The sequence below is a fragment of the Tachypleus tridentatus genome, chromosome 10 (genome assembly GCF_004210375.1).
Source record: "Tachypleus tridentatus isolate NWPU-2018 chromosome 10, ASM421037v1, whole genome shotgun sequence".
NCBI classification, from domain to species: Eukaryota; Metazoa; Arthropoda; class Merostomata; order Xiphosura; family Limulidae; genus Tachypleus; species Tachypleus tridentatus.
The window spans coordinates 28,933,703-28,959,633 of NC_134834.1; the positions used below are offsets into that span (position 1 = coordinate 28,933,703).

General features: G+C 31.2%; 2 protein-coding genes across 9 annotated transcripts in view; one reads left to right on the plus strand and one right to left on the minus strand.

Annotated features, from left to right (window-relative positions):
• The window catches only part of LOC143228957 (uncharacterized), a 33,244-nt gene extending 20,133 nt beyond the window's left edge, over positions 1–13,111 (plus strand). For both annotated transcript variants that reach the window (XM_076460479.1, XM_076460480.1), the window contains 8 exons: positions 1,513–1,684; positions 3,546–3,751; positions 4,599–4,776; positions 7,678–8,246; positions 9,668–9,728; positions 10,079–10,240; positions 11,494–11,601; positions 12,047–13,111. In XM_076460479.1, the coding sequence (XP_076316594.1) occupies positions 1,513–1,684; positions 3,546–3,751; positions 4,599–4,776; positions 7,678–8,246; positions 9,668–9,728; positions 10,079–10,240; positions 11,494–11,601; positions 12,047–12,108 (1,518 nt within the window). In that variant the 3' untranslated portion in view covers positions 12,109–13,111. The remainder of the gene's footprint in view (positions 1–1,512; positions 1,685–3,545; positions 3,752–4,598; positions 4,777–7,677; positions 8,247–9,667; positions 9,729–10,078; positions 10,241–11,493; positions 11,602–12,046) is intronic.
• A 3,375-nt stretch (positions 13,112–16,486) lies between these two features.
• Positions 16,487–25,931, minus strand: part of LOC143228956 (uncharacterized) — a 51,047-nt gene continuing 41,602 nt past the window's right edge. For 5 of the 7 annotated variants that reach the window (XM_076460473.1, XM_076460477.1, XM_076460475.1 and 2 more), the window contains 3 exons: positions 24,883–25,089; positions 22,158–22,244; positions 19,670–19,862 (listed from right to left, as the gene is read on the minus strand). In XM_076460473.1, the coding sequence (XP_076316588.1) occupies positions 19,812–19,862; positions 22,158–22,244; positions 24,883–25,089 (345 nt within the window). In that variant the 3' untranslated portion in view covers positions 19,670–19,811. Of the gene's footprint in view, positions 19,863–22,157; positions 22,245–24,882; positions 25,090–25,931 lie in introns of all 7 variants that reach the window. The other 2 variants (XR_013015576.1, XM_076460472.1) reach the window with 2 other exon arrangements.

A 25,931-nucleotide genomic window follows, 5' to 3' on the forward strand; every position in this document is an offset into this window, starting at 1 on the left:
TGCAAATGCTGAAACTTGTATCCATGAATGCTGTAATTAATTTAAAATAAGGATATAATTTTATTAGCAAAGTATTTGTTTCTTTGTAGAAATGCTATTGTTTTGTATATTTTATCAAAGGAAAGTTGAATTAGTTTTATTAGAAGGTATTTTTTGATAAATTTCTTTAACCATTTCAGCGTGGTTGGAGAACGCAGTCAACTTGAAGGCTCAGCACGGCAGACGACCATCCTTTATTCCTGTTATTCTTATGTATTGAATTTAACATGTATAGTATTAGGTACAATCACTGAATATTTCAGGGACTTTTGTTGAGTTATTACCGAGATATCATGCTTTTAGTACTGATACCGTAATTAGTTGAAGTATCAAACATATATGTTCAGCACCATGCCAAACATTAAAAGTTGTTATTCAGTGCTGAAAGGGTTAAGAACATCTTTACTACTGTTGCCACTTAACATGGTGGTTCAGTTTTTACGGTACATCTTTTTACTGTTGTTTCATTATTGCTTTGACAGTCAACTGCCTTCCATGCTGTTTGGGTATAATTAGCCACATGCTTACTGGTTGTTCTCTCTGGTCAGCAGTTCTAAACTTATTATTTAACCAAGTTGTTGCATAAGGTGCTGTTTTGTTTTTAAGTTCAAAATACCACATATGAAAGATATTTTATTAATAATAGTGAGCAATATATGCACAAAATGTTCTGTTTATAAAGCCTAAAGTGAAATAAAAACATTTTTATTTTCAGTTGTTACATGGTTTTGATTTTGTGTAGTTTATAACATTTTAAAAAGCACTGTGAGGTTGAGTTCAGTCTAGTCTTGCTTCACAGGTTAAAAAAACAAGACTATACACAAACTTAAGATTTTTTGCTCCTACAATTACTCTGGCCCAATAGCACACAACTGATGTGTTTCATGGGCAGTTTTTAGTTATTCTTTAATTAAACTGCTTAGGGGTACTTAAATATAACTTGACAAATAAGATCCACTATAAAAAAAAGAATTTTAAAATTGCCTTATTAAGTTGCCAGAAAAAGTTAACTCTAGAATATTCTGTGTTTGTACAAACTTAAATTTTAAGACAGTTTATAATAAATGCATTTAACAGGTTAAGTATTATATTATGAACTGAATACAAGAAAAAAACATCTGTTAGGGGACTTTTAAACTTGACATAAAACTAGACATGTCAAGTATGTAGTGAAACCCTTTAGTAATAACATATAATTGCCTTGTATAATGAAGGTTAAAAGATATATTGAAATCTTCTGGTTCATGTTCCCTTTTATCATTAAATGTAATAACATTTATTTTGTATTAGATTTTTAATGTTTTTTTCTAACAAAATGGAAAAGATCTGTTTTGTTTGTTGTTGCCACAGATTGTTGAATTATTTGTAATTATTGTATGAAGTAAGTGTTTACTATGCAAGATCTTCTTTATGGTCAAAGAATGTTTAAAAAAAATTTCCTCAAAATTTAAAATCATATTTTGCTGCTTTTAGAAACTGTCTGAAAATGACCTAAACAACTTAGATGAACTCTTCAAGCTCATTTCACCAGACCGGGGTTCAGAAGAGGAAGAAGTTGCTCCATTTGAGGATCAGTTGACAACATGTAGTGAACACGTACTCTATCTAGTAGAAGGAAGAAATAAAGAACTTTTAGGAACAACCTGTATCCTTAACACTGTTGGTGGGGGTTCAAATAAATGCTTCACAATCTTTTTGTAGTTTTGTTAAAAGTAAACGTAGCATCAACACAGTTTTATAATTTGTTTTTACATATCCTAACTCTTGATTTCTCAATATCAGTAAATCTTAATTTCTAAATCTTCACTTCTGTTTATCACATGACACTTGTTTTTACTTGTGTTGTAAATTATACAGTTATAGGTATGTAATTTGGGTTTGGTCTCCAAGCTTCTTATTCCAGTGAGTCGGAAAACAAATTCGAACCCATGTGGTATGCCCTCCTATCACATCTTGTATTTAAAATACGTTTCAGTATTTCTCTCTAACACTGGCTGTTTGATTTTTGTGTAACCAGTAGGAGAATACATTTATTTCTTTTTAAGGCTATCTGACTGTGAATATAATGTTTTAATTATTCAGCATACAGATTCATTGTTGCTATTGCACAAAACACAACAGCCAGGTGAGGATACTGTGTTAACTGAATTGTAAGTTAAGTATAAAGCAAGTTAAATTAGAATAGTAATAGGGCATTGCATTATTTGTACGTATTGTGTTTTAAATTGTATATGTGAAATGACTAAAAATTAAGTACTAACAAGAACCTTATCAAAAACTAGGGCTACCTTTTGGTAGACTTTGACAGTAAAAGGCCCACAGTAGTAAATTTACTGTGTTTGTTGGTGTATTTTTTATTTATTGTTATATAATAGTAACTTAAAATGTAAAACTGGAATTATTTGGTTATATAAGAAATCTTAAAATAAGAATAAATCTACATTTGTATACACATGAACTACTCATGCATGATACAATTCAGCACTTTGTTTATCATATCTTGCACTATCTTCTTGCATGCAGTTTATTGCTTAGTACACTAGTTAATAGTCATGCGTGGTTCAAAAAGAAATAAAACATACTCTTGATATGTGCGACAAACATTTAATGTTTGTTGAAAACTTTCCACATTTCACAAAGACATCAAGTGAATTCAGAAGTGTGATGACCCCATGCTTATAAGCTAATGTAACTGACGTATATTAACAATTAACTTTGCTTCTTCCATTATTAAAAACATCAGGGTTGTAATTCCACCTTAACTGTATCAGTGCAAACACACTTTTAGACATCAGTTAATGTGATTCTTGTATGAAGTCATCTGACAAACTTGTTTGTGGTTTAAACTGTATATGATAAAATGAATTGAAATTATTTTAAACTGTCTCAATGTTAAAAATCATAACATTTGTTCCAGAGTTATCGCTGTTACATGATTTTTTTTTTTTTTATAAAGGTATATAACTTTTTTGTCAGAGAAAGCAGATATGTTACTAATTTCTGTATGTTTGAGCTATGTCATGGAAGAATTTTTTTTTTAATTGAGATTAAAATTTGTATTGTTTGACATTAGAATTATGAATGGTATCAATCATACTTTAAACTTGTTTTCTAAATTTATTATTTTATAGCAGTTTGTTTTTGGGTCCATGTCTTGGTTACAGATCCCTTCATAATGTAGTCTAATTTAGAAAAGAAACAAACTCTGTTGTTCAGTTCTTCATTCTAATAATCATTAGAATTCCATGTTCATTTCATACAGAAAATTAGTGATTTCAGTTCTTGACCATAAGTACTGGAATAAGCAAAAATCGTAACATTACTGTGGCTTTTGATGAGTCTGCACTTTGTTTTGTATTCCATTCTTGAAGTGGACACGTTGAACTAATTTTATAGAAAGCCACAACTTATAAGTAAACTGCTGCTTATGTGTATGAAGTGCTATTTTTTAAATTTCTCTTGTTAAAGAATTTTGTTTAAAAAAATTTTCATAACAATTTGCATAGACAAAAACTTAAAAGAACTCTTGTCAAAAATCCACGAGTCAGGCTACTTTGATGACACACCCAAAGATGTCCCAGAAGAACCTGAGAAGGGTTGTGAAAGTGTAAAACCTGTAGATTATGAGTCTAGTGAAACTGAAACTGGCATGGGAGATAACTACACACAAGCAGAACTGAAAACTGAAGTTGTTCCAGGGGAAAACTGCCAGGTAGATAAAACTGGAACCAATTCCAGTAATGTTTCTGGGTTGTGGCAGTCGCTTTATAATTAGTTACAGTAAATGCTTGTGGCTCTCGTAGCTTTGTGTGCAGAATTCAACACACTCTTTCACAGTAACATTTGTCGAGGTGTTTACAATACATAGAACATTCCTGTTCTTCTTTATTCTAGCCTACATGAGAACATTATTTTTAACTTTTAAATGGTCAAAAAAAATCTATCCAATTAGGCTTAGTTTCCAAGAGTGAGGATTAGTTGTAAATTTTATTTTTAAGTATTAAAAATTTTAAATTTTCATTTTAAAATCAAAAGAATATGACTTTACTATTTAAACCTGTAATTTGTTTTTCATGCATTCTCTCATGATAATTTTCACAATTTCTCTATATAAATGTCATTCCATTTTTAAAATTATAATTTTTTTGATTTTGTGATGTAACATGGTGTAAAATCGTATTACTTAATTCTTAAAGCATTTGAAAATAGCATAAATTGTCTCACAATAATGCAAATGTTTATGTGAATAATAATATGGTGTTTATTAGCTTTCTGTGAAAGAGATGCATGTCATGACAAGCTGTCACCATCTAATGGGTAAATTGTTATTTTCAGCCAAATACTGTTAGTGTCTGCTCAGGTGTTAGGAGTTAAACTTTTACCAACAGCTAGGATTCACAGATAGATCATTATGAAAGAAATCAAGCCTTGGAAAATAAGGAAAAGATACTTCATTGTTATTGTGTGTGTAATACTTTGCTATTGTGATTTTTTTAGTAATAGCTTGAATTTGTTTATTGCTATATACAGCTCTTCCAAATTAAAAAATTTTATTTTAGGTTCAGGTTGAACACACACAACAACTTAGAGAAACTGGTGATGCATCAGGCCATGTTGACAGGACTGTGTATCCAGCAGAGACGGTAGCTCCCACTTCAGGCACTAAACCTATCCAAGAATTGCTTACTGAACAAGGAAACTTCAACTTTCTTCAAGAATCACAGATTGATCTCGAGTGTAAGTTAGTTATGTTGTGAATTTTTAGCACATTGTTTATTTTGATACCTTCTATTAGAAAATGCTCAACATTTTGTAAGAAGACTCATACATTATTTATTACCATGTTCATGTTTTATATTTTGTCAGTAATTTTACATATAATGTATTAGTTAACATTAAACTTGATGATCCTGTGGAAACTTATTTTCCGAGACTTGTTCTAATACTTCATATCTATCAGTCCTCTCTTCTTTCTCGTTTGGTTTTCTTTTCTTTAGGAATGGAGGAAGTATTGCTGATATTTCAAGTTCTCACCCTAAAAACTCTAATTTCAACTTTCATGAAACTCTGTACAAACGTTTGAAATAGTATCTAGTTACTACATGACAAAATTAATGACATTTATTGTTTGTAACATTCCTTATCTGTGTAACACCCAAAATGTCTTTAAAATACTGGTTTGAACAAAATAACTGTACAAATAAATTCTTTTCATTTCATACTTGGTTATTTTTTGTTAGTATTGTATTGTGAAGTCCTAATTTTATATCAGTTGTAACGTATTAAATGTTGATTACTATCTTACTTGTGTTTTTTTTCTACTCCTTCACTTAGTTCACTTTCTACCATGGGTGAATGTGATTGATAAAGATAGTGTTGCACAGTGACCTCATTTTTTTTCAATATAGCACATAATCTTGGCAGAACAATAGAATGAAATTGTCAGTGTTTTTTCCTGAAATTAACTTATATGTAATAATTACACTTTTTCTAGTAGACAAGTTCTTTTATTTGTTATGCTCTTTAAATACAATAGATTGAACATGAACATTCTATTTAATAAAACATTTTGCACAGGCTTTAGCTTACTGTACTTGGTAAATTTTAATATCCATACCTGATTCCTTGTTGTAGAAGAATAACTCTGTAACTTTCAGATGTGAAATAATGTAACAATATTATTAGAAATGAAACCTATTAAAAAACAAACAAAACAACTGATTATTTGGGTAGGGCTCGTTAATGTTAGGACAATGTTTAAAGTGGAGGTACTGAGAACCATTGATTAAACTTGTATGACACTTTTATATGCTGGAAACTTATCAATCAATTATGTTAAAACAAGTTAATAAACTAAAACCAACAATGACATGTATCTATTCAAGTAATTAAAAAAATATATAACTACTACAAATTTACACATGCAACATCTATTCCCTGGGAAATATTTAACAACTATATCTTTAAGTTGTTTTATTACATCCAGCCTTCCCATTATTGAATGTGCAATTTACAAAGAAGAGTATTTGGACTTTAATAATTTGTTAAATCACAGCATCTGTTTTTTGTGATTATCGGTTTTAGGCTCTATTCATTTTTAAAGTTGAGAACCAATCGGGGTTCTTCTGGACAACGTAATAAGTGCAATTAATAAACTTATAGTTAGATAAACAGAAAATACTGAAACATAAAAGAAACCTAACTGACAATACTGAAATTGAAACAGCAGCCAGCAAAATAAAAACAATAAAAGAGATCTAAAAATGAATACTTTATAGTTCAGGACTGTATAGAGACATGACAGTAAAGAAATTCTGAACACTTTCTGAATTTTTGTTTATGAATATAAATTATTCATTTTGTGATATACATATGAGCCAGAAAATGTTAATTAAAATTTGAAAACTTATTGTTCACTTGGATCATCCAGTGAATTAACTTTCTGTACAACAATATATTCATCATTGTTTTTGTACCTAACAATCATTTTGGTTTTACTCAGTGATTACTACATATAATATTTATCAACCTACATGTGTGTATGGTCAAACTAATAGAGTTGCAGTAGGATGAAGATCAAAACTGCAACATACCACTTTTGTTCCTTTCAAGAACAGTGACTCAAATATCACCTTTTTGAGTTTTAAATCTGTATATTATTGGTTATATTAATCATATTTAATGATCCTGAATATGCTAATCAGATTTTGATGTGTCTTAATAACGAACATAATATAAAATTCACAATAGAACATCAAGTACACTAGTGTGCTTTTAATGACACACTAATTCTCAACAACAGTGGGAAGCTTGGATGTGTACCATCAGAAAAGAGATGGGCTTGTATTTTAATTTTGACAACTTTATTTAAACAAAATTGATTTGAAATATTAATTTATTGTACTTCAAACATCACTTTGAATGACCTGTCATCTTCATAACGGGTTTGAAAACATCTGAAATGAACCAGATAGCTTTCCAGATAACATTATTCATAACTTACATTATGTGGGTAAACAGTCTAAACAGCTAAAATTTAATATTTCTAAACAGGTTTTATCAGTAGTATTATTATATATTGGCAGATGTGTAATAAGTTTAAGAGGTCAACTGTATGTCATTTTCTAGAGCTGTTCACATACTGATTTAAAAGTTGTCCATAAAGCTTTATGTAGGTAAAACAATGTCTTATCTTGTGTATAAATAGTAATGTATTGGATTAACCATGTAATGGCTAGAAACATGCAAATGTGAGAGCCAGTACCAAGTAGAGTGTTTGTAATCGTGCTGTTGGTGAATGTGACGTAACAGTACAACACAGTGCATTTCAGATTCTTGTAGGACCAACATTATGGCTCTGAATTATGTCTCCATTATTTGAACAAATATTATTGGATTTATGAAGATTGTGATTTATTTGTACATTTAACAAGTGGACTGTTTTATTTTGTAAGAGGAAGTTATAACAAACTAATGTTGTTGTTTTATCCTTTTCTTGCAGAGTTTATTAAAGTACTCAGTTCTGTTTATGAAGTATACTTCTCAGATATTTTCAGTATTTTATATTTTTTTAAATTATAAATTTAGAACTCGCATTTTTTTTAACTGTACCAACAATAGAAAATTTAAAACTTGTAGCACCGCACATGGATCCAGCTGTTGTTGTTGCTCACCCAATGACTCCAGCACCACCTATGGGATACCACCCTGCTCAGTACCCAGTAGGCAGTACTGTAATACACATTACAGATAATCAACAACCACAAAATCAGACTCCACAAGATGGAAATGTTGCAAGGGTCCAGTCAACACAGCAAACCAGCAATGTTACACAGCTCCAACAAAACCAAGTTTTGTTGTCGGACAACGTTGCACAACTCCAACAAAGCCAAGTTTTGTTGTCAGAGATTGATCCAGCACAGCCCATTCCTACACAAACATTCACCAACCAAAACTACCCAGCTATTCAAAATATGCTTCATCCAGCTGGAGGTGTGTCAACATATTCTGCTTATGCTCCTGTTACACTTAGTCATGGACAACAAGTCGTTGGATTGACCGTGGCATCTCAAAACATCTCATCAAGCAGTACATCCACTTCATCACCTCCAACAGAAACTGGTGGATTGAATCACCCAGGTTGCATCTCTGATGTTACCAGCCAAGAAGACACTAAAGATCATTACAGTCACACAGGAGACTACCAAGTATGTCTTTTAGTATCAGAATTAAATTATCATGTGTGTTGTTGTTTTTAAGTGTGATGTAAAATGTACCAAGAAAGTGAAATGCAAATAATGGTAAAAAGTAAGCCATTAGGAATCACATACACTGGACTTGCAACCTTTAGAAACTATCTTGTTACCAATAAGATATCACATAAAATGCATGTTATGGGGGGAATGAAGTTTTCACCATGATTGGCAGTAAAACAGTGTAGCTTGTTGAGTTGTACTCTACCAAGAGCACTTACAATAGCAAAAACTTCAAATTAGCATTTAAACAATAAACCCAAAGACCCACAATGATAGCAGTATGAATCAGTCAGTCATCACAATGAAGTGCACAACTACAAGTACTCCTTACATAAAGTGTGCTGAAAAATGAAAAATTTAAAAGGAAAATGCCATGGAACTTGTTTTTTCTGTGGAAACCAAGTGCCAGAAATTGGGTTAATTTTTTCTTCTGTAAAGAGGTAAATTACATTCTGATTTGTAGCTGCAGTATAGTAGCTCATGGAATGGTTTAAGAGTACAAACTTGTAGGTCATAAATCTGTCATCTCTTGACTTATTTGAGATCTAATTACAGTTTAGGGCTCAGGAGGTCAAACCATTTTTATTGATGTATTTAACCATTCCCATGGTTACATAGATTAATTTACTCTAATCCTGCCCAAAATAATTTGAATTTGAGGGTAGGCCTTTAGAGATCCTGATGAGTAGTAAAACTGAATCTGGGGTATATGTGTGTGCACCCAATGCCTAGTATTGGTTGTGCACAAATTGTTGCTAAGTCTAGGTTTTATGTTTGTCTGTGTTTTGTTGTTGTTTTTTCTTTACAAAGCTTCAGACTCCAAAATATTGGTTTCCAAAAAAAAAAATTTATTTCCTTTTTATTTCTTCCTCCACCCCACTTCCCCCCAAAGACAGAATTTTGTTCATGAGAGGGGGGGAAGTGATCAAAGGCAGCAGGTGAAGTGTTCAAATATTGTGGCAAAACATGTATTATAATATTTGAAATATTTTTAGATACAAATGTGTGCCATAATTTTGGTGCATATGTTTTTCCTATGCACCATTTCCTCTTTTTACAATATTTTATTTTTAGATACTTAGTTATCTCTGTCTTCATTTTTATTAACATTCCTTATCAAAGATATTAGTACCAATTGGAAATACTTGCATCTTGTTGAGGTTTTTTTTGTTTTTTGTTTTTTTTCTCTCTCTCTCCAAACGATATTCATTTGACTGTTTTGTGGATTTCTTTAACCAGAGAAATACTGGAAATAATTTTTAAGGATAAGTATGTGTTTGAGGATATAGAATCAGTAGTTGTTTGTGTCTTCCATTTTACCCAAATACTCTTATGATGTCATGCATATTAAAAATCAATTTCCTGTTTTTCAGACCACTTCTACTGGTGAGGAACCTCTAGAAGAATCACAGTTTTCATCTGTTGAAACACAAGGTAAGTTAGATTATATTAATTTTCTGCAGACTAGGTTTAACCTTTTGATACTGTCTGTCCAACTTATGCAATATGAAACTATAAACTATCATGACATTTGTTGTCTTAAAAATAATTTAATCTGGAGGAAATGTAACATCCCATTATTAATGTCTAATTTATTATACAACTTAGAAACGTGTTTATTTTCTGTTACATTCATATTAGTATTATATATGATGTTTTTCTTTCTGTAATCATTCAGTGAAGAAATACAAACCATCTGCCTTGGAAATTACTGTAAATTGTTACTAGGTTTTTAAAACATGTTTATATGTTCTTTCAAGATGGTTTTTGGTTTGCTTTGGCAGAGGCATCTAATTACTCACAAATGCAGAGTTCTAATCTTGGTCAGTCTAGAGGAAGTTATAATCCCAACCGTGGTGGTCAAAGAGGAAGAGGAAGAGGTGGTTCTGCAAATGGTTACAATAAAGGTATTGGCAGTGGGCGTGGAGGATACAGCAATGGACGAGGTAACGTGTATACCATTTGAAGTCTTTGTAACTTGAATGTATATGGTATTTACTTTTTCTAACTTTGATAGTGACTCAGAATCTGTTACAGATAAGTGACATAGAATGTACTAAAATGATTGTGATGAATCTCTGTTGATTTATATTAGCAGTGTACTTGAAGTTTCCAATTCCTAAATATAAGATGAAATTTGAGTATAATTTTCAGTCCTTTTGGTTGGATCAATTTAAATGGTTATGATAACCAAAATTAACCAACTCTTGGGATCCTTCATTTATGTTTTAAAACATTGGAATGACAAAAGATACAAGAATTACCATAATTTGATACTTGAGAGATACCAGCAATCTTCTAATCATGGATAGTCTGTTTGACATTCAGCTATGCATGGTAACTTTGTTACAGGTATTATGTATATGCAGTTTTCATTTGTGAAGGATTTTGTGGCCAATGCAGATATTAGTCTTGACAAAAAAAAACTGTATTTGAAGTGACACTGTAGTCACTTCATTGCCACCTGAATTTGTTAATGTAATCCCCTGTATGATAAACACTTCTCTCTCTCTCTCCCCTTTCTCCCCCCCCCTCCCATTGACTACCTCTTTTTGTTTTTATAGCTGTAGCAGCTGAGCAGATCAATCCAAGCTGTTTTGACAACCCTATTTCAGTATAAATATACCAATCATCAGAATTAATAAGTATTCAGAAAGTGAATTGTGACAAGCTGTAATTTAAAAAAAGTATAAGATCATACATTTTTACACTCCGCTCTATGCAGCCTACATATTTTATTTTATAAAATTCTAACTGAAACATTTCAGTTGCACTGTGTTTGACTAGTATGTGGTCAAATGGCTTAAGGGTATTGTTTGGGAAACTTTTACTTTCTTAAACCTCTTCTGTGTGGGTTTTTCTGCTTTCTTAAAGATTATTGAAAGTTCCCTTCTTAGCAATGTGTCCTTTGGATCTACATCATTTAGCACTGTCACTAAACAAATGTTTTTCATTAGAAAAAGCCATAACTTTTTTTTACACCTATAGATGTACCTGTGGTCTTTTTTAAAACAGATTTTTATAAATGCTAAGCATGATGACCATGGCACCAAAGCTCACACCTACATCATGTTAACACTTCCAAATCATTTTTATAAAAGTACACTTTTTCTCTGTAATACTGCCACTTGAACTAAGTGTTGATTTTATAAGTTCAGCAGAGCTACTGACAAGTGATGTTTCTCAATGTTTTATGTAGGAGGCTACCAAGGATATTATGGTAATCGTGAAGGCTATGGCAACAACTATGGAAATAACTTCAGGCGAGGAGGTGGAATGCAACGTGGTGGTGGTGGAAACAGACCTCGTGAGTAAATTTCATATGTTAATCAGTAGTTTTATTTTTAATGAGTAGCATTAATCAAATGATTTGTTTTTAATAATATTAAGTAATTATATATTTATATAATTCCTGTGTTTTAAAGCATCTGTAATACTGAAGCATGTCATGCAGCACAGGCTAGTCTCTTCTATCTCAAGTTAAGGAACTCCTAAAATGTACTTACAATGAGAAGTGAAAAAAATCATTAACTTCACAGCTAGCCTGCAATTCTTCATGTACTAGTGTTTTAAGTATTTGTACATGAAGCATTCTTATGTTAGTAAAATTCTTTAAGCCTTTGGTTTCCTTGAACATAGAATTTAACTTGGTATGATGTGTGAATATTTTACAAATTTGATTCTTTGTTTTATGACAGATATTGGAAAAATGTATCAATCTTTTAATACAAATATCTTCATTTACTTTATAGCTCGGGGTGGACAAGGTTCAAGGGGTAACCCTCGAGGAGGGTACAGACCAAGAGATCAGTAACCTCCATTCAGAAGAATGATTACTTAAAGATTTTAAAAAATGTTCTCGAACTTGGCAGTGGCATTAAAAAGAAAAAGGAAATATACTTTCAGATTTTTTTCTACACTTGGCGAAATTGCCATCTTCTTTTATTACAACCCTCTTGAGTGTCCACAAGCTTTGGAAAGGTCTAGCATCCAGTGGTGCTTCCAGATGATAGTAGTAAACAGAAACATGAAAACAGTGAGCTGAAAACTCTGGATAATGTGTAACAAGTGTTAAAACATTCACAATTCCGTTCAGTTACCCCTCCCAGTGGAACTTTTCAGGGACCAGCTGTGATGTGATGACTAATGTTTTTCAGTGGTGTGATTGGACAGTTTCATGGTGGTAAAAAATTTAATAATAATAATAAGATGGGAAGATTGTCTTTGTGCAGAGAACTCTAAAGCTTGTGGATTAAATGATTAGAGTAACACATGAACAGATATATGGAGGAATTTTTACAGAAGTAGCGTGGATTTAGATCTTCAAATTTCAGAATGAAGTGAAGGCAGGTTTCAGTGGGCAACAACCACAACTGCTGCCAATTATCTTTCCAAATTCTTAGTGCTTAAATGAACACAGTAGCTTCAAAATTTAAAGATATTCATCTTTGTTTTTTGGAAGTGTGTGTGTGCATGCACGTAACAATAAGAAGTTGACTTGATGTGGCTAAGATTTCGTACACCATTAGTACTTCCCATTAAATAACGATCAGGTTTATTGTTCCGTTACTTAGTTTAAATGATAATCTAACAGATGTACGTCTATATTGCGCTTAGCAACATAACTTTACCCACAGTGCCTCTGTTACCCAAACAGAATCCTGAATTTCCCACTTACAATTTCATAAAGTAGCAATCTAAATATTTTAAGTTTTCTCGGTCAGTAATGATTGACTGTAATTGTCCACACTTCAGATTTTTTATTAGAATATGCTGTTATTTAGTTTCAGTTTAAATAAAGTGTTCTGATAAGCATATTTCCATGTCTTGTATCTGTTATTAAAAACGTTATAAAAATGTATTTTGTGTACATCAAGATATTTCCATCTCAATAATTTAATACATTAAGAAGTCTGAGGTTCATGTACAAAAAATACAAGACATTGTAAAGTGTTCTACTATAATACTAATGCATTGTGGGAATCGTAAATTTCTTTTAAACTTTGAAGTTGCAAACTACAGTTCGAGGTTATTTTACTTAAGGTGCGTACATATGTTGGTGAAACTTGAGCACAAGTACGATTTTTTTTATTTAGTTATTTACATTAGCAAACAGAGAAGTTTAAAAGTGTGTAACTACATGAGCCAACAGTTATTATGACAGCTAAGTTATAGAACTACCAGAAGTTCATCTTGACCTGTAGTAAATGTTATTTACAATTTCCATTTTGGGTGCAGTTATAACTCAACATAATTTATATTGTATTCAACAATTAAGAACACTGAGGTAGTGTATACACTCCCTATTATTAAGTTTGTGCTCCATTTAGTCATGTAAGAGGCAATTCTCTAAACGTTTTGTTAAGCTCTACTTATTCTACAAGAAAAACAAGTGGCTGGTAAGTGAATTTAGTGCTTAATGCTTTATTGAAGCTTTAAATCTTCTATATACAGTTTTAAGAAGTCATGTCACAATCACAGAAAAAATGCTAAAATACACAAGTCTCATAATACTTAAAAATTACCACAGACAGAAACACACAGCAGTACCATTCTGCACCTCATTTCCACATGAAACACCTGTGACGTGTACTACAAATATTTGGCACGACACATGCACGTTTTAAGATATCAAACACTGTACAAAATTATGTAAGATATGCTATTAATAAACATAATACAGTCTTCAAAACGTAAACTGAAAAAAAACAAAACTAAACAACCCTGCCAGTTAAAAGTTTAATATTATGTACACAATGAAATACTTCCCACATTGACATATTGGTACTTTAATAATTCTATAATATATTTAAGTGTTCAGATTATAATTATATACCACAGTTGTACATGTAATGTTTCATTACTGGACTTAAGTTATTAATGTAATCTTATAACTTTTTTCTGGAATACCATTTTGATTTTAACTTTTATAGTATTGCAACTGGCTTAAACACACTAATCCAGCAGAACCTGTATGTATGCAAAAACTGCCAAGTTTTAATTAATAATGCACAAAAACTAGAGATGTATATTTGTTAACTAAATAATATAATACTTCACTTTGGAAAACTGTAAATTTAAGTTAATGTAATATCTGATTACAACTTATAGCAACCCATTAAAGGCATGCACTTCACTTCCATATTGGCCAAAGATGTTTATTTTAGCTGTCATTTCAAATCATAGTTGTATTTATCTATCTAAATTGACCTTCCTTTAATTATATACATGGAGCTGCATTAACCTTGTTAAGAATAAATACACGTTTAACTTATGTACATGTCTAAACCTATATTAGTCTACATTTAAAATTACAAGGCTATTTATTATTTAAATGCCCTTTTAATGGATGCCTGCAGAATTACTTTAAAAAATGTCTTAGCATTAACTCCTTGCACTAAGTGGATGCTGCCAGCGTCTGGATAAAAAATCTGATTTACCCATAATTGATAACATTTCTCTCTCTTTGGCTTCAAACCATGCTATTATTCACTTTTTATAAATATATTGGAAATGTTAATAAAGTGTGTTGATAATTTATTAGGACATTATGAAAATAATTCCAGCAGAATTTGCAAAAGAATTATGGGTTTAAAAATGCATCAGATGTATTAAAATTATTATTTACAGATAATAGGCCTTATTCACCCACTGTTCAAGTGTACTTACCATACACACCTAAGTTCTAAACTTGTTCTCTGACAAATACAGGACAACTTTCGTTACTGTTGCAGGTCAATGAACTGTATAGGGGGGGGTGGGGATCCCTTTCATACCTTTTTTTTTTATTTTAACAAATTCCTACTCATAATACACATGATCTAAAACAAATTCTTAAACAAGCCAAAATATAATTAAGCATAAAAATATTTACCCAAGTTTTAGAAAAGTTGTTATAACAAAAGTTTCCATGAAACTGACTCGCATAAGAATTTCTATTCCTGATAGAAATTCAGTTTTCATTTCTTACACAATGGATTCAGTTCCCACCCCTTTTTTTTTTCTTGCCATCTATACTGAAAATTGTCCCTCTTTCTCTGGTTATCAGAGATGAAGTTATATCTCTCTCTTAATATACCTGAACTGTTTGGAAACTTAAGTTCAAAAATATATGTTTACATACATGTAATCTGCACCTCCACTTTTTCTTTTTTGTCAACAGGCACTCCAACAAATACTGCTGCTAATTCCAATTAGACGATACTATTGCTAACATCTTAAATGTTTTAACCTTATTTTGGTATAAAACTTCATTCCACCTGTCAACTGGTACATTTAAAATGACAAACTTTCAATGTCCATGAATGAACTTCACAGTAATACAAACAAAAAAGCCTTTTTTTTTTATGAAAGGCTTTATTGTGCATGAATAAGTTACTTGTAGCTTACTCTGATTTTACATAAATAATAACAAGAAATAAAGGTATCTATTACATGTAATCATGATTTTCAATACATACTGATAAAATGCACACCTAGAAATATTTATATATACAAGTGAAAAGTCTTATACAGTATAAATTATGCAGTTTAGTTAATATATTAAACACAAGATCATGCATTATTACTACACCTATGAACACCATTCTCTTCTTAACATAAAAGAGCCATTATCTAAGCATGCTATGCTAGCATACTAAACAATATTTCCCAATATAGAATACAATTATTTTGTTATTAAATGCATTTTACCTACAGAATAGCACACCACAAAATACCTAATATTTAAGCTCTTTTCTGGGAAAAAAAAAATAGTTGCATGTCTTTTATAAGCTTAAGGTTAGAATCATAAATATTAGCAAAAAATTACCAGCATGCAGCCCATAAAACACAGTTGGACACAAAACAAATGATAAAAATATAAAATTTATCTCTACTTTCAAAACTTTGGAAGAGGTCTTGAAAATTTATACTAAGAACTTTTTCATGGATTAAGCAGTAATGGTACATGTTAAGTCAAACAAATAAAATAAAATGGATATATTCACGTTTTTCTGTTTCTTTTTGGTAAACGTTTTAACCAAAGGTTATGGAACTTAAAAAAACACGAGCTTTCTACCGTTATAAACACATTTCACTTTAAAAAAATATAGTAATCACTTAAGTCTCTAGGAGAAAAACTTCAGATTAAGAATGTAATGGGCTTTAGCCATGAAAATCCTGTACGCATATAACAAAATGTAATATATTCCATGTTCTTAACCCTGTAAAACTATTTTTTACAAATTTGTAATAAAATGTGTCAACCACTAAATATCACCATGTTAAATGTTAGTGACAGAAACAGACAACATTTAGCACACATTTCATTCCTGAATACATGTTTTTCACTATCCTTTTAAACATAATTCAAATATCAGTTTTTAGGATAAAAATTCAGTTGTTAAAAAACCGCTAATGACAATTTCTGCTACAGAGCATGAGCAAAACAGTCAAACTACATTATCATAAGATACAACAAAGGTAAACATTACTTTTGCAAATACTGGATTAAAACCATCAATTCTAAAAAACAACTCTCAAGTCATTACACTAACACAGTAAGCAAAATAAACATCTCTAAAATGTAGTTCATCTCTGGAATTTAAAAAAAAAAGCGAACCTCTCCCATTATATAGCACCTTCAACTGTAAATTATGTTACGTCTAAAAAACGTGTATTCTAAAATCCACTGTTGCATACATCACTATGTAATATACAACAGTACTTACTACTACTTTGTAAAGAACTTACACTTTTTCATTCAAACTGTTTCATTCCACAAAATTTGGATTCTGGGATTTGTGTTAATGTTAACTATTGTAAAAATAAAATTCTGTACAATGCACTCCTTTCCTTTGTAAGAACTGCTTTTGAAGTTCATGGCTCCTTCGTATATTTGTGAAATTTTCTATAACAAAGTTTTCCTTACTTTTAACCAACTGAACATCAGGTACACATTCTTATCATACCATCTGAATCCAAGTCTGAGGTTACACCCCTCACCATCATTCTCTCTCTCTCATCACCAAAATAGTAATTTTTAGTGACAAAGAAAAATGAAGCACAGTTCTCTCACTCAGTTTTTCATTTGTTACCAAGTCAGACTAGTTGGAGAGAGGTCCACCACTTAACTTGTAATCCTGGGACCAGGGAAGTTAAGGGCTAGTCTTGTTTTTTAAGATGTTCATTATTATTAACAAAACGTAGAATTCCTTTAAACCATTCTGACTAGTAGTGAAACAAGTGATAGACTGGGCTTCATATTTCTCACCAAAATTTATGGTTCTGGTAATAAGATAAAATAAAGTACATTATCTTGAGTAGGTTGCAAATAACATAAAATTAATAATCAAGAGCATTAATTTTAAGAACCAATGAGAAAACCACACATCCAGCACCAAGTTAAAAATTTAAAGATGTTTCAAATAGTATATTATGAAAAAGAAATCCAGATGAGTGACTTCTTTTTTTTGTAACAGCATTTAAGATATTTTGGATTCACATTAGTAACAAACAAAATTATCAAAACACTTGTTACTTGATATCAAAGCCATAAATCTTCCTCACTCGATAACACTTAATTACCATTTACCCTAAAATATAGTTGAAGTCTTTATTTTACAATTGGTAGCTTCTCAAGATTTTATTATAAGTAACTTAATTGTAACTAAATAATTTCCTCCTCAGTCCACATCAGTTATTAACACTAAATTAAAGACATCATCAGACTGGCATCCCACGATGAACAAAAGTATACATTTTTCATGCCTAGAATTTTAAGACTATATATAAAATATCAGGGTTTTTTTATATGAAGACTTAATGGATTAAGAAACTTATGGGTGCTGGAGATACCATATTCAGCCCCAGACATTTCATTTTTTTCCAGTAAGAATTAAGTCATATATTTCATGTATAATTATGCCTTTGAAGCAGAAAAGATGAAACTAGTATTTAATGTCATTAATCTTTTTTCTTAATATACCAATTTTGGCTGCTTAACTTTTTACACTTACAGAGATGCCAACTATTTCAAATGACTGAGCATAATGATTGTAGACAAAGCCCTTTCATAGTTTTAGTCCTTTTAGATTTGCCAGAAATGATCGCATTGGTGTTTCTATGCCACTTGGAAAATGAGAAATACCCATCTATGCGAGCACTGATAACATAACTATGGATTCCCCCACGTACCCAGTAGGAGAAGCACCGCACTCAAACTATTGGTAGATATCGGAGATACAAATATTTTTTATTATTTCAAGCACAAACATGATTATCGCAAGTAGCCATTTGGGCTGTGTCTTTTATTTATTATCAAAATTTATTTGTACCTCACTAGAAATTTTCTTTTCACCCCTTTCAAGCCCTGGGGGAACAAATTATCACTTTATTGTATAGGCCTATATAACATATAATAATTTGGGAGTTGCAACAAGTAATATTTGTCTGTATGAGCACATAGTCGTAATGTATACACCAAAATCATAATGGTTGGCATCTCTGCATTTAACTATAAAGATATTTTGATAAAACTTAAAAGATATCAAATTTAAATGCAAATCAGAGCAACAAAAATATTGAAAAACAACTTGTTATATATAATTTCAAAGGACCAAAAACATACAGCATTTAACATACACAGAATAAACAAACAAGCCTTAACATACAAACTACAGAGTAGGGAGAGTAAGGTGTATCTGTTAAAGTAAGACACACATTAAGTCTGCAAGAATAGCTTTACTCTGATAACCATAACTATACCAGTTCTACTCTGCAGGTACTTTCCTTCTATTAAGATACACGTCATACCTTTCTGTTTATAGTCTTTTTCTAGTTTTATGTGTTACATATTTTAACTTAGGCCTAATTGTTATATGATAAACATCACTTGAAATTTACTTTTATTCAAGATTATAAACTTAAAAAACATAGTTAAATAACTATGAATTCATGCCTTTATATGCTCTTATTTTGACTTTCTTTTGGCAATTATTAACGCTCACGAATTATTCCTCAACCCAATACATCACAGGGAAAAAAGCACACACCTCAAATCAATTAAAGATGCTGAAAAAAAATCTGACTAATATGTGTGTGCATCAAACCAATTCATATTTTCAATTTTATCAGTTGCCTTTTTTGATCTGAAAAGAAAAATGAAACATTTACAATCAAATGTTATCTCACTTACTATTATTATAATCTACACATGTAGGTTTTACATATTTCTTAAGCCATTATATCTCCAAAGTGTGCAAACTTCAGAAAACAAACTGTTTAAATGATACCAGAATTAATGCTTTTATCTAAAACTAAGATACGTTTACAACCCAGGTATATATACTTATACAGAGGTTTTGCAAGAAAAAAGAAAGAATCCAATGGTGATCTCTCCTGATTAGAAATCAAAGTCACCTAATAATTAAAAGGAAGTTCCAGAAAAAAAAATTTCTCTATAGTTTTGGCTGTACAAATGGTATAGTTCGATGAGACTGTACAATAAAAATTATGTAGGGAGACGATTCCTTACTGTCACCTTCTCCTTTCACACTCATTCCACATCTCCACTACTTCAGTAAACATCTGAAAAGTATTGAAAATATCAAAATACAATGGAAATGAAAAAAAAACATAAATGTTCCATAAAAATCACAGCTCTTAAAGTCTGCCCATAGATCAAGAAATTGCACATAAAATTAATGTCTATACATTTCTTTTACAGATATACATGTATAGGGTTTATTACACATATTTCCTTTCTTCTAAATTATGCAATTTAAATATTTATAGCACTAGTTCTGTGACAAATAATACTTCCTCCTTCAAAAAGCATGCAATTTATGTGGTAGTTCTTACAGTACTAGCCACACCAAGAACAATATTTCATTTGTTTTACATAACATACAGTAGAGCGCCATTAAGCTGCGGACTAGTAAACCGCGAAGTAGCTTAAGCCACTGTAGCAAGTCTTGTGAGCAAGGATTATCGCGGCTCACCGCTAATTTAAGAACGTGTAAAAACGTGGCATACGAATTTAATCCTGGCTTTATAACTTCAAGGGGATATTTAAAAAGGAAGACGAAATTTTACAATAAAAAGGTTTATTTTTATTGTAATCTTTATATTATTAATAAATCTTAATCAAAATTGTGTTGTATATTTTATTTATTGAAAAGGGAAAAAGCGAACCATCGCAATGCATTGGTCGTTTGTGTTAAAACGGCACTTGACTATTCAGATACAATTGACTATACATTAATATTATAATGATCACACAATGGCCCGGATGAGGCTCCTCGGCGGAGCTGTTGGCGACTTCGGCTTTTCAGTCACAAAGGTTTAAGCTGCGGACCACTTAAGCCGTGGTTAAGCAGGTTGACCCCCCAAATACCGCAGCTTAATGGCACTCCACTGTATAATTTAAGATAAAGGGTTTGTTTGTTTGTTTTTGAATTTTGCACAAAGCTACTCAAGGGCTATCTGTGCTAACCGTCCCTAATTTAGCAGTGTAAGACTAGAGGGAAGGCAACTAGTCATCACCACCCACCGGATTACGAGTCAAATGCCTTAACACACTTGGCCTTGTCTGGCCCAAGATAAAACATAATAGAGAAAATGCCACAAACCTTCAATAACAACTGAATTCAACCACTTCACTAGTCCATTTTATTCAAGTCATTTTTGACTAGTATTAATTTTACTCAGTAACTCTGATTTTGTTTATTTAAAAAATATATATATCTGTAATCACTCTTATGACAGAATTATATTTTTTAAGGGATGCTCTGTATATGAGTAAAAGATAAAACCATGAACAATTAATAATAATAAAATGGCTGGTCCAGAGAAATAAATCTTATAATGATTTTAGTGAATAAATAACTGAAACATTTTTTTTCTATAAATATCAAACTCACTCGGGTCGTTTTCTCTTATTTCATATTTACACTAGTATGGCTATCAGAAATAAAATGCAACAAAATATTATGTTCAGCAGTCTTAGATTATAATGTGATGAACAAAAAATTGAGAATAACTGCTTATTTGTATGCTTTAGACAATCTTCATGTAAGCCCCCAGTGTTCAACCTAACGCACCCTCCTTGGACACGGCTTATTGTGCAGGAAATCATGGGTCTGTTTGAAAGATATATGTGTGGTCCACAGATTATTCTGGGTTACCCACCACTGACACAATGGGAAATGGATAAATAAATTTTATACTTACTGTCTGTACTGCCAACCATAATTTTGAAATACCAAAAGGAGGCAGCCAATCAGAGATGCTCCACAACCCATACTAAAGGATTAATTGCAAGGAATATTTTGTGGTAATGCATAGATTTCACCCTGACTTGCAAACCCATAAACAAAAACTGCAGGACATAAAATAATTAAATGTAATCTACTATCTTTTAGGTAAGAAGTATAGAAACTGTTCATGCTTACAGAAAAATACAAGTCAGAATGAAATAAAATTACATTAAGAAACCATAGTAACATTATGTCATAACAACTAATAGCAGACACTTTTTAAGTCAATAAACTCGTATGTGAAATAAGACCGAGGTCCAAGACCTGAACTTAGGACCCCTAACTAATAAGGCCAATGCTTCCACCACTAAAATCTTCATGAATACTCGTGGTCAGTATCAGGGTTCATTTATATAAAACTTCCTACAATGATTATGACAACCATACTATGTTATGACAGATACAAAGGTCAAATCACAGAGGTCTCTTGCAGACTTGAATTCTTTATCAAATTTTATAAGAGAACCATAGTAATATTATCATAGTTAATAATTTATAAATATTTTATAGATATTTATAAATATGTGTTATTAATTAATTAAAAGTAAACCATTACAGAACTCACCCTGCTAACCCATGAATTATCTTCTAAACATTCTTCCAAGATTAAGTGAGATTCCTTGTTGTCATCTCCTCCTCGGACAGCACTCACCTAACATGTATACATAAATCAATAATCCTAGTACTAAACATTACATTATCTGTAAACAGGTGATTAAACCAACACTATCAATAATAATGAAATTAATACACAATGCCAAATATGTGTGTGTGTGTGTGTGTGTGTGTGTGTGTGTGTGTGTGTGTGTGTGTGTGTGTGTGTGTGTGTAAATTATGCACCCACAACTGATACAACTCTAAAATCTAATTAAGGTTTCGCACACTTAGCTTTCAAACAAGGTGTTTAACTTCTTTGTTTTTACATATGGGCTTCATCATTTTGACCAACTTTGTAACCATAAAGCTATATACAACTCTGAATTCACTGAATGTATCTTGATGAAATTTAGCAAGGATTTTAGTAAAAGTGTTTTGTGCACAAAAAACCAATTGTTTTAATGTAGAATTTTTACTAAAGATCTGTCTAGGAATTTATGAAGCCCTTGGTGCCTAGTCTTAGGGCAAAGTGATTTTCATGTGAAGAATAAAAAATGTTTTTATTCTTACTGTTCTAATTGCATAATCTCTGGAACCTCCTAAATGAATGAATAAACATTTTTTTCAGCTAAATTATACACCTGTTATTTTTCTCACTCTTAAACAAAATCACTAACAAAATGTAAACTGAAACATTGAAAAATCTCAGATAAATCTTACTTTTTAACTTCTAGAATGACACATAGGTTCAAGAAGTCTTGATAGAAATGAATGAAAACCCTATAACCCAAGCACTTTTGCAAGATGGACCTTACTTCTTCAACAGCAAATTGAAGAAGAAAGATCCACCTTTCGAAAGTTCTGAGGTAACAGAGTTTTTGTCCATGTCAAGCATATTGTAATACATACACATATTACTTATTCTTACAATCCAAGCTAATACTTTTCAACTTTGGAATAATTTAGATTTATTAGTTTAAAGCTGCATTCAGAACTTTTCAGAATACACAGCTTTATGTAAAACAACAACCAATCAATTAAAAACACACCACAACAACCAAGTGCTGTGATACAGACTCATGAGATTTTATTTTTGTTGAAGTTTTCTTTAACATGTTTCTAACTTTGCACTTTTGTTCCTCTTATCACAATAAATATACATAAAAAAACAATGAATTTAGTACTTACATCTGAACTTGTTTTTTGCCATTAGAAAGACAAAGCATTGTAAGACTACACTTTTGTAACATATTGTTGTTCCACAGTCTAATGCATTTCATTTTAAAAAACTAGGTTAGGTGATCGAGACAAAATTACAAAGGCAACGATGAATCTAAATCAAGTATTTTAAAATCAGAAGCATCAATGATGCAGTCTTGTAAGGAATGTTCTAAAGCAATATCCTCTCTCTCTCTAATGGTTATAGACAATCCAGTTGCAAACGTTAGAATTATTTACATTTTTTGGAAGATATGTAATTGAATTCTGACTCTCGTTTGCACCTCAGTAAAACAAGATGCCTTAAAGCTATAATTACATTAGGCTTAGCAACATCGATAAGCGGGCCATTTTTTTCAAACTCAAAAGATAATATGAGGACAGAATGAAAAAATAAATGAAGTAACATAGGCAAATAAAGACTGAGACTTCATTTAAATATCTTTTAAAATTAAAACATTAATTGACTATGATGCCACATTTATTGACAATCACTGAAAAATTAAGTTATTTAATTAGACTTTGCAACTCTGGAGAAAGGTCACGACACACTCCTATTGATCCATTCAAGCTCAGATTTGACCTCCTTGGCAGTTACCCTGAAATAGTCTCAGAAAATGTTGTAAGACAGCCCACTGGAAGGTACTGGTCTCAGACGTTTTTACTGATGTTTTATATGTCTCAGAAATGAGACTGGGTAAATTTGAATGTTTTGCCAATATTAAGACCACTCAGGGTTATTAAACACTGAATATCAATTATGCAGCAGTTCATACAATTTTTACTACAGCAGCAAAGATGTTTTACCAGTAGAACCCCTTGGAAGTTAATACTTCATCTTTCATAGCAGCTCCCTTACTTACATCACCAACTGCCATTTTACCTGAACATCAATCTGCACTTAGAATGTGCTATTCAAATATAATTGCTACTATATAATGCATTTTGTATGAATTTCATTAAATGTTAGCAATTATCCATAATATTCAACATGTCTAGTAAATCTGATGTGATCCTGTTCAGCTCCAACGATCATAGAGAATTTGCCAATAAACTTGAAAACTCAATAATTTTATTTTTATTTGCTGTTCATTTTGATTTTTTGTATCAACTCATTGTATTTGTTTTGTTTTTTCGATAGAAGTTAAAACAAGAACTGTAGGGTTAAATGTGTAAAAGATTTGCTGTCAAGATGTTAATAAAATCTGTTTCGTTGCATGTGTTTCTTATTATTCTGGCTTTACTTTTCAGTGTTTACTTTATTACATCTTGAGTACAACAACACTAGTCTCAGGGTGAGCAAGCTGGACAAAGATCATTCACCTCAAACAGTCTTCAAAAAGCTTTTACAGGGCACAAAACAAACAGCAGTGATAGAAGTCTACAATAAAGTGAAAAGGATATTAAAATCTAGCTGCTTTATCATGCTCTTTGTTTACTGTCGACACAATCTGATGCGAATTACAAAAACTCACTTTAAGTCGACATTTGAGGAAAAAATTGTACTTCTGGTGGTGAAGTCTGCTGAAGAGGGTGACTTTCTGAGAACATGAAGTACACACTGAGAACTGGGTGACTTTGGGCTTGGTGTTTTCTGGATTAAGTTGGTGACCAAGAGTGGTCTGATCATACACCTGTCCATAGAACTGCACAAGTTGGTCACTTGATACATTCTGACAGACCTTTGAAAAACGTGAAAACAAAGAAACCAAATGAGTCTCTTGTGATAATGCATTCTACATATCCATAAGTATAAATACAGCGTAATAGTGGCTTAATAACTAAAGTATGGTTTATTTTCTACTTGAAACGAATAACAGCTGATTTTCCATGCATCAAAAAATATTAATTTAAAACAAACCATGTGACTACACTAATTACAATACTTTTAATAACTCCTTATGAATAATTTTTTTATTTTCAGCTCACTTCTTAAAAAATAAATATCCTCATGTGATCTCATTTTTAATCCTTCCTGTAACTAATAATTAATCCTTCAATGATTAATTTTACTTAGTAATAACATCAGGTACTCGAGCTACAAAACTCATAATACTGAATAGTTTTACAGTGTAAGATCTGGAACTATATAATAAATTATAAAAATAAAAAAACATCCAATTATAAGGCCTAACAGTTTGTCCTTATAGCAACTATTATTCAATGTTTTAGCTATATTTGTTTTTGAAATTTCACAAGTATTTTGAGTTTCCAATTTAATATTAAATTCTCAGGCTTACTGTTTTGGTACATTATTGTTTCAATAATTCAAAAGCTGATTCATGCTAAGTTTGAAAATGATTTGTGGCTACAAAAGTAGAATCTTTTAAACATACATAACAATACTGTTCACCACCACTATTTTCTCCATTCTCAAATAAAATTGTTTCTGGTATTTATTTAAGACAAAAAACAGTTTAAGGTTATGAACTGTTTTAAGAACATAATTCTAATGTTATTCTAAGTGGTGAAATATGTTTCTAATGTTGTACAGTAATTTGTGCTATCAGATGATCAACAGAAC